At 34.6% G+C, this 9,779-nt stretch overlaps 1 protein-coding gene and 1 long non-coding RNA gene across 4 annotated transcripts; one reads left to right on the top strand and one right to left on the bottom strand.

The window, feature by feature from the left end:
- Positions 1–633: 633 nt before the first annotated feature.
- On the bottom strand, positions 634–1,457 carry LOC110905261. The gene is made up of 3 exons (XR_002572988.2): positions 1,302–1,457; positions 847–1,151; positions 634–773 (listed from the first exon to the last, which is right to left on the bottom strand). It is a non-coding gene; the product is annotated as an uncharacterized LOC110905261 (long non-coding RNA).
- A 1,995-nt stretch (positions 1,458–3,452) lies between these two features.
- LOC110937833 (actin-related protein 7) lies at positions 3,453–9,493 on the top strand. Of its 3 annotated transcripts, none has more exons than XM_022180288.2 (8): positions 3,453–3,538; positions 6,188–6,281; positions 6,409–6,624; positions 7,333–7,474; positions 7,558–7,802; positions 7,886–8,069; positions 8,384–8,451; positions 9,142–9,483. In XM_022180288.2, the coding sequence occupies exons 2-8, from the start codon at positions 6,204–6,206 to the stop codon at positions 9,292–9,294; spliced, it is 1,086 nt and encodes a 361-aa protein (XP_022035980.1). In that variant the 5' UTR covers positions 3,453–3,538; positions 6,188–6,203; the 3' UTR covers positions 9,295–9,483. The 3 variants fall into 3 exon arrangements, with proteins under 3 accessions (XP_022035980.1, XP_022035979.1, XP_035838647.1); XM_022180287.2 differs by lacking the exon at positions 3,453–3,538 and adding an exon at positions 5,005–5,145 and having other exon boundaries at positions 9,142–9,493; XM_035982754.1 differs by lacking the exon at positions 3,453–3,538 and adding an exon at positions 5,011–5,145 and having other exon boundaries at positions 6,087–6,281.
- Positions 9,494–9,779: the final 286 nt, after the last annotated feature.

Genomic DNA, 9,779 nt, shown 5'->3' with positions numbered 1-9,779 from the left:
TTAGGACCTTAGTCCGACAACCATCAAACTCTGCCATCTGTCCGGCCCTTAGAAACACCTTTGTCTTACTAATCTGCATTTGACATATAAACAAACAAGTAAACATTAAAAAAATTAAAAAGGTAAATCCTAACTAAAACATCGGATGTAGGAAATAACCGAATCTACTAACAAATCCACATCAAGATTAAAGATAAATCAACATTTAGAACCTAACCTGAGTCGATTCATCACAAAACACATGCGAAAATCCTTCGTAAACCTCAGATTTTCACAAAACCATGACACTTATCAGTCCCAAAAATGAAGGAAAAGATCAAAATATAACAGAACAAAGTAAAATCAAAAACTACAAAAACAATTTATCCTTTCACTATCCCGAAAAATGAAAAAATATATCAAAACATCCCACAGAACAAACTAAAATAAAAAGTACATAACAATCTATCTTTTCACTATTCCATATCTAAAATTGACCTAACTATCATAATTTTCATTGAACTACAACACTTATCATCCCCAAAAATGACCTAAATATCATAATTATCACACAACCATGACACTTATCAGTCCCAAAAATGAAGGAAAAGATCAAAATATAACAGAACAAAGTAAAATCAAAACTACAAAAACAATTTATCCTTTCACTATGTCATATTTGAAAGAACTTACAACAATGCAACCATCATAGTGAAAAGCCGACAAAAATTTTAAAACCTTGATGTGAGAGCCGAGAAACAACGCAAGATCCGAATGCAAAGAGTTGATATATTCTGAAATCGAAGTAAATAGAAGTTGTTAAGTTGATGTTTTGAAAGTAGGATTATTCAACTGAGATAAACTTACAATTTCAGTTGAGTGTAGTTGAGAGTTTGTAAAGTGTGAGTAGAGTGTAGATATCTCTGGATTATTTATAGACTGAAGCAAGCAGTGCTGTCTTTCAAACAGTGTATGGAAGAGTGTTGATATATTATAGAGACTGCAGCAAGCAAGCTGTCTTTCACACAAAAGTAAAGTGTTGCTTTTTCCTGTAGATTGTACTTCCCTGCTTTTGGCATCCCTTTTTGTGAGATGTGTGAGCATTGAGAGAGAAAGCATATGGTGATCCGTGTGAAGTCAAATGGACGGTCCCGATCTTGATCCCTTTTTGTCTGTAGCATAAGTCAAATGGGTTAAGATCAGTTAAAAAACAAAAAGCATAAAAATAACAAAACACATCATAAAACACAAAATATAGTCAAGTTTATATTCTCTCAGTAGCATAGCATGTTAAAAATTAATATTCAAGGCTTAGAAATTACCAAAAAAGAGCGAAAAACCGACTGAATTCGAATCTCAGCCCATTCTTGACACTAATGCTCCGTTAGTTCTCGCAAAGTCAACCATCATAAAAAGAAATCAAGTATTAGTAAAGATTTGATATTAGTTATAACCAGTACACTATTAACTTAAAATAAATTTAATATAAATCACATTTTGTCAAGTTGCAAATATAAAAACCTTTATTATAAAAAAAAAGAAAAGAAAATTGATGAATGATGATAAACTTTACTTTACCTCTGCTTGAGTGAGCATGAGACCACTAAGTGAGGGAACATTCTGCATATGAAGCCCCCATCGATTCGAATGAAGCAGCGTTCAGCGTCGCCAAAGCCAATTCCGAGACTCTCCAAGCAGATACACTTTCTCCGGCAGCCAGAAGATCGGAGTGAGCTTGTTCTGTAATAATAATAGTGATCGTGACAGTCGTTAACCAAAGGTATAACTAATTAAATTCAGATCCTAAAAAAAGGTTTCCTTGCGAGTTGCGAGTGACATACCTGAGTCGATTCATCACAAAACACATGCGAAAATCCTTCGTAAACCTCAGATTTCGTCCTTCGAACATCCGTCAACCGCTTCACCTGAAAAGTAAGAATCACAAAAGAACATGGTAAGATATATAACACTCATTGCAACTTATCAGAACATCAAACGGATCCCTTGTTCAAATCTGTGGATCCCTTGCCAGATAAAGCTTGTGATACATCTCATGAAACCCTAGATCTGCTCATCGAGCATCCCACAGAACAAACTAAAATCAAAAATACATTACAATCTATCTTTTCACTATTCCATATCTAAATGACCTAAATATCATAATTATCACAAAACCATGATACTTATCAGTCCCAAAAATGAAGGAAAAGATCAAAATATAACAGAACAAAGTAAAATCAAAACTACAAAAACAATTTATCCTTTCACTATGTCATATCTGAAATTAATCTAACTATCATCACCAAAAATACAAATTCAAATATCACAAAACTTTCAACCTAATTTGAAATAAGCGCATCTACTAACAAATCTACATCAAGATTAAAGATAAGAATCACAAAAGAACATGGTAAGATATATAACACTCATTGCAACTTATCAGAACATCAAACGGATCCCTTGTTCAAATCTGTGGATCCCTTGCCAGATAAAGCTTGTGATACATCTCATGAAACCCTAGATCTGCTCATCGAGCATCCCACAGAACAAACTAAAATCAAAAATACATTACAATCTATCTTTTCACTATTCCATATCTAAATGACCTAAATATCATAATTATCACACAACCATGACACTTATCAGTCCCAAAAATGAAGGAAAAGATCAAAATATAACAGAACAAAGTAAAATCAAAACTACAAAAACAATTTATCCTTTCACTATGTCATATCTGAAATTAAGGTAACTATCATCACCAAAAATACAAATTCAAATATCACAAAACTTTCAACCTAATTTGAAATAACCGCATCTACTAACAAATCTACATCAAGATTAAAGATAAATCAACATTTAGAACCTAACCTGAGTCGATTCATCACAAAACACATGAGAAAATCCTTCGTAAACCTCAGATTTCGTCCTTCGAACATCCGTCAACCGCTTCACCTGAAAAGTAAGAATCACAAAAGAACATGGTAAGATATCTACTAACAAATCTACATCAAGATTAAAGATAAAGCAACTTATCAGAACATCAAACGGATCCCTTGTTCAAATCTGTGGATCCCTTGCCAGATAAAACGGATCCCTTGTTCAAATCTGTGGATCCCTTGCCAGAACATCTCATGAAACCCTTGATCTGCTCATCAAACGGATCTGGTGATAGATTCAAACGGATCTGGTGATAGATCTCATGAAACCCTAGATCGCCGAGAAGAGAGAGAAGAGAGAGAGAAGATCTGATGTTGTTTTGTGAGATGTGTGAGCATTGAGAGAGAAAGCATATGGTGATCCGTGTGAAGTCAAATGGACGGTCCCGATGTTGATCCGTGTGAGAAAGTAAAACATTTGGACGGCAGATGTATACCCTTGTAAAGGGTAAAAGGGTTTGTGTTTTCTTGTGCCTTAACAGTTGTACATTGTGCATTAAGTGTTTTTTCAACACCTTGTTCAATTACCATCTTGTCCTTCACATATCCTTCTTTTTTTTACAACTCTTCAGGCGATCGTTAATCTCATTCTCGTCTCATACTTCTGCGTCTACATTCTTCTGGTTAGCTTCAATTTACAACTCTCTGCAACATAATCTCTTCTTTTTTTTTTTTATATATAAACTTGTTATTGTACTTGTATACCGGTTGTTTTTGTTGATTATGTTAGTTTGTATGCTCAATTGTGACCGGTGTTCGCGTTTAGGGTATATACTATGAATAACTACAATTAGGTTTTTCATTCAAAGTTTTTAAAACACTTTTCTTGTGATTTGTATAATTTTAGGTCATGATTTGGTTATTTTCGATCAGTTTGAAGTTATTTAGGGTTTTGCTACACCGGATTAGTGTGATTCTGGATCCATTGAATGTTTGTGATAGTGGATTTTGAGGTTCTAGAATTCAAATATGATATAAATTAGGTCTGGAACTCAAATTGACCTAAATTTTTTGAATTTTGAAATGATGATTGTGGTGATACTCAAGTGTTCATAGGAAGTGTTTCCTTTCAACTCGGTTCACCAACAAGTTATCCCGACTAGTTGGAAGCATTGTTGTAAAAATCGGGATTAATCACCAATTAGTTGCCAATGAACTTGTGGTGGAGTGGTATGGGAGAGACTTGGGTTTCCAAGAGACCGAAGTTCAATTCATGCTTCTTCCCATTAGTTTTCAGCGGCACCTGGTGATGATGGGAGACTAGGCGAGTAGGTGGTGATCACTAGTTCGATCCTTGAACTGAATGGGTTTTACTTTTACCTCACCGCACTGTCGTGCCTTCGGGCGAGTGTTCACGGGATTTTTCCCTAGGTGAGGGTTTTCCCCAGTTCGGAGACGGGTGTATCCCGATGTGGTGAATTTCGCCAGTAGCCCTTTTGGAGGATTCATTGGCCGTTCAAAAAAAATCACCGATTAGTTGGTAATCAGTAGTTACATTGCTTATTCATGAACTACTTTATTAAAAAACTGGCTACTAGTGATTATTTATTCAAAATCTAGGTAGTTACATTGCTTATTCATGAACTACTTTATTTAAAAACTGGCTACTAGTGATTATTATTTCAAAATTTAAGAAATGGATGTCACCTTCAATGACGGTCTGAAGATTAAGTTATCAAGTTATCAAGTTTTTTTTATTTTTTTCTTTTACAAAAATAAAAAAAATTAATGCAGAGTTTCATATATCCCTTCTATACTTGCAAAATTTCATATTTGATATTTCTCAAAAATGCAAGTTTTAATGCATAACATACGATGCTTTTAACGCATGATTTAGAAAAAAAGTAATTTTACAAGTTTAGAGAGAGATATGAAATTACCCAAAATTTGATATGTAAGAAAGGTTGATGTAATAAAATTAGGCCTGGCAATTTCTACCCAAATACCTAAATGTGGGTTAATTTGTACTTTAATTTTAAGCTGCTGGGTCATTTTGGGTTGATTAAAATTATTAATGGGTCTAGGTGGGTAATAAGAAAATCAGAAGTGAAAGAGAATGGGTCAAAATGGGCCATTAAGAAAAAAAGAATGGGTCAGGATGGGCCATTATCTTTTTTACCCTAACAACTCATCTACGCTCTCATCTTTTCTACTCTCTCAATTTCTACCCAAATACTCCCTTAAATCAACCTATTAACAATCTATTCTACACTTCTTGATCAATTGAAAGGTATGTTTGGTTGATTTATTTTCTGTAAATTCACTATGCATTCTAAACTTCTTCTTAATTGTTCAATTTCAAATACACATCGAAACCCTAGTTAGGAATCCGTGAATATTCATGGCGATTTAGATGTCGTTTGAGTTGTTTGTTGTCTTGTTTGATGGATTCACATTGGGATTTTGTAGTTTTGTACTACCCGAGTTGTTGGATACTTAGATTCTTGTTTTGGGAAACTGTAGTTTGTGGTATGATTGATTGAGGTTAGTGTGGTTGTTGCTTTAAGCAAGTTTCTACATGTTCTGGTCTTGTTTGGCTCTCTAATTTGCTTTAACTTTTGTTGATGGTTGAAATTGGAGTTACTGTTCGAGTGTTGGTTTGACCCTATGTTGGTTAGTATGATGGGATCACATTAGGATCCTAAATTTGGTTTCTTTTTTGCTTTGTTGTCGACTGTCGTGTGGATTTGTTAGTTTGTCTTGCTTTGACAGATTGTATTTGGGTTGTGTTGGTTTGAAACTAGAATTAGATGTTGTTTCGTCTGATGGATTCACACTGCTAAACAAACACTTGAATGAGAAATCATCAATTGTTAGTTGTGTAATTATTATCATCTGTTTGCTGGTAACTTCAGAAGAAGCAATAGGAATTACATTTTGTGCATACTGCATACTTATTCCTTTTTATATAAAATTAGACCCCAAAAATGAAAATGACTCTGTGAATGGATCCAGATTATTATTTTGCCACTTTCATCATTTATTTTTGTCTTTTTTCATACGATTTAGGTCGATTATTACGGATGGAAGCATGTCGCATTCGGGTTGAAATAGATACACAGTCTTTTCTTATCTTATAAAACAGATATCCTGGATTGTGTCACACATTGTACACAAAATAGCATAATTAAGTCTTATTATAAAATACTAATTATATTTGTATCATGGTAGTTTACTGCTTAAATTTCACTTAGTTGGACCTAAGATCGTCGGTCAAAGGCAGTCAAAATCGGTCAAAGTCTATGAAGTATTTGAAAAATCATTAATTACAGATTAACGAAAGACCTAATGGAGGCGGTGGTGATTGATGCTGGTTCTAAGCTCTTGAAAGCAGGCTTTGCAATTCCCGATCAAGCTCCTTCAATGGTAATATCTAATCTTTGTATTTAATCTCAGTGACGTGATATGTGGCTTCGTATAATCTGTTATAGTTGTTTTACGGTTATGCAATTTGTTGTAGTCCGTTATGTAACGTTCTTGATGTATGGTGCAGATTATTCCAACTCAAATGAAAATCATGAATGAAGATGCTACTTTGCCCGATTCTCCATCGCAACAGGCAAACACGGTTGATCCAGTTGTACGTGGTTTTATTAAAGATTGGGATGCTATGGAAGATCTACTGCATCATGTTCTTTACGATGGTCTAGGATGGGAAATCGGAAACGAAGGACAAATTTTGTTCGCAGATCCACTTTTAACTCCCAAGGTTATCCAAAGTTATCAATCTCCATATATATGTTGAACTTAGGGTTTTATTGCAAAATCTGAAACCGAAATGTTTGGTTTTTGGTTTTTGAAAACCGTTCGGTTTCGGTCTTTTCGGTTTTAGCAACGGTTCGGTTTGATTGTTGGAACAAAATTACGTAAGATTCAAAAATAGAAAGTATAATTCAAAATTTAAGAATCTTTCTTAAATGTTTACATTTATGTTAATATATTTAATATTTTTAATTAATATTGTTCACATAAACCTAACCTTTTATTCTTCTCTTTTATAATACTTTAAAAATTATTCAATTTTTATGTTAAATTTTGTTATTTCTTGTAGGCAACGGATAAATCATTTCAAAGATAAATAAACATGTTAATGTTCTTATTATAAATACTTCACATTCAAGAATAAAATTAATAATTCTTAAATCAATATATAACAAACATTAAAAAAATGATTTTTAAGGTTATTTGGTTCAGTTTGTTTTTATTTTTCGGTTTTCATAAAATGCAAAACCGAACCGTAAATTTCGGTTCGGTTTTCACGGTTCAGTTTTTTCTTTTCCAGTTTTTTGTGAGGTTTGGTTGTTTCAGTTTCGGTTCAGTTTGTTCGGTTTTCACGGTTCAGTTTGTAACATTTGGTGTCATCGTATAACTATTCTTTTTCTTTATCAAATTCAGTCAAGTTTCATTTGTTTCACAGGCTGTGAAAGAACAGTTGGTGCAGTTGTTGTTCGAAACATTTAACGTTTCGGGCTTTTACGCTTCAGAGCAAGCAGTATTATCACTATATGCAGTAGGACGCATTTCAGGCTGCACAGTTGATATCGGTCACGGGAAAATCGGTACTCAACAAAATAGCTCATGCGTATCATGATCTAAACCTACAAATTTTACTTTAACGATCCTGTTGTATTTTTTGTATTAGATATTGCTCCGGTAATTGAAGGTGCGGTTCAGCATGTAGCTTCGAAAAGGATAGAAATAGGCGGTGCTGATTTGACGAAGTTGTTCGCGCAGGAACTCGCAAAGTCGAATCCACTTATAAAGCTCGATATTTCGGAAGTTGAGAAGTTAAAAGATCAGTATGCTTGTTGTGCTGAGGATGAGATTGCGTATGAAAAAAAGTTACAATCATGCGATGAAGAGCAGCATACTTTGCCAGATGGTCAGGTGGGTCCCGTTACCTGTCAATCCATCGGTCATAAATGCATCTATATGTTTATGCATGCATGTATAATGTTTTGGGGTTTCAGGTGATTTCGATCAAAAGAGATAGATACACAGTAGGAGAAGCATTGTTTCAACCGTCTATATTGGGCTTGGAGGCCCATGGGCTTGTTGAACAGCTTGTTCGGATTATCTCAACTGTATCATCTGAAAACCATCGCCAGCTGTTGGAGAACACCGTTCTGTGTGGCGGAACAGTTTCCATGACAGGTGATACTTCATTTTTTTCTTTTCAGTTTCATTTTAGTATTATATTTTGCAAATATCGACCCACTTAAAAAAGGGTCATTTTTTATATCTTTCTTGATGGGTCAAACAGTTCTATAGCCACCCAAAATGTATTGTTAATGCATACAAGTATGCAATCTAAATTGTGATATTGAAAAAAGTTGATTATTATTGTGATAATGTATATATTTTACAATTTATCACTAAACTGCTTTTAAAAAAGTATTAACAACCTTTTGGAAGTATGAACCTCTTGAATTGTTTTTCCCAACACGTCTTGTATTGTTAACCTTCAGGTTTTGAAGAGAGATTCCAGAAGGAAGCTAGTCTTTGCTCATCATCCATTCGTCCTTCGTTAGTAAAGGTAATAACTAACACAAACACACACACACACACTCATATATAGGGATGTTCAATTCAGAACCTATTTAAGTAGAGAACGGCGGAAGTTTTTGTCGTTATCAAAGTTCCCTACTTAAAGTTGGTTTTATATTATTGAATGACCTTTGTGTGTGCGTGTGTGTGTGTGTATATATATATATATTTATTTACTTTAAATATATTTAGCCCCGCTTGCGGTATGCGCATATAATGTATATATGTGTGGGCGCTCGGGTGGCAAAAGTGAAAGTGCACTAATTCTAACGTTATTTTACTAATTTCGTGAAAATAACGTTAAAAGAGGCGGATGGTTAATCATGCATCATGTGGTGACGTTGATAGCCGAAAGACAAGGGGTACATGCACTAATCGGCATTTGTCTCAATTGCTGAGTGTTATGTGCCTTATGTCTAAGGCTTGATGCAAAACTACAATCGAGCCGAGGGTCTCACTGGAAGCAGCCTCTCTATTCCTACGGGGTAGAGGTAAGGTTGTCTACATCTTACCCTCCTCAGACCCTACCTTAGCTTTGCTATTGGTGGGATTTACTGAGTATGATGATGATGATGATGATGATGATGATTTACTTTAAATATATATTTAGAAAAAAATGGGAATATATCTAAATTGGATTATAATCATGTATAATAGTGTGAGGGATTTTGAATTGCAGGCACCGGAGTACATGCCAGAGAATTTATCCATGTATTCAGCATGGGTGGGAGGTGCCATACTTGCCAAGGTTGTCTTTCCTCAAAATCAGCATATAACAAAGGCAGATTATGATGAATCTGGGCCGTCCGTTGTCCACCGCAAGTGTTTCTGAGATAATGTGGTGTGTATCTGGGCCCTACTTGTTAGATTTATGAGGTTGTTAGGTAAGAATCTATTCAAGCATGTAGTGTATATGGAAATTAACATTTGCTAACTTATGAACCCTAAATTGTTGTGTCTTGATATTGCTTGCTTTCTGCACAATTAATCAAATTGGGGTGCGTGTGGGTGTGCAAAGGTACCAAACTGAACTGAATCAGATTCGTAGATAATGGTATATAGGGATCCAGAACCATTATAGTGCCGATCTCTAGTTGGATTCAAACTTTGAACCGGTTACTTAAGTTATAAAATATTGCTTAAACTATGATTTTCGTTAATGTAAGAATATGAGTGGTTTTCGACCGTCCTGGGACCGATTAAGCCGATGCTAAACCACAGGTTGAAGCCATTGTTTCTATAACGGACGATTACACGGGTTCTGGTTTGTTTGTAATTTTATTTTATCTTGGCTGGTTAATTGATAGGTATTATGAT

This window comes from Helianthus annuus, chromosome 14 (genome assembly GCF_002127325.2).
Source record: "Helianthus annuus cultivar XRQ/B chromosome 14, HanXRQr2.0-SUNRISE, whole genome shotgun sequence".
In the NCBI taxonomy this organism is placed as follows: Eukaryota; Viridiplantae; Streptophyta; class Magnoliopsida; order Asterales; family Asteraceae; genus Helianthus; species Helianthus annuus.
The sequence above is the reverse complement of the archived record's forward strand: the minus strand, read 5'-3'. Positions and strand labels throughout refer to the sequence as shown.

What these genes read in the sequence shown, in the direction of transcription:
- LOC110937833 (XM_022180287.2), top strand. Translation starts at nt 6,204, where the DNA reads ATGGAGGCGGTGGTGATTGATGCTGGTTCTAAGCTCTTGAAAGCAGGC. An exon ending in CCGATCAAGCTCCTTCAATG is followed by an intron (nt 6,282 to 6,408) that starts GTAATATCTAAT and finishes TGTATGGTGCAG; the next exon opens with ATTATTCCAACTCAAATGAA. An exon ending in TATCGGTCACGGGAAAATCG is followed by an intron (nt 7,475 to 7,557) that starts GTACTCAACAAA and finishes TTTTTGTATTAG; the next exon opens with ATATTGCTCCGGTAATTGAA.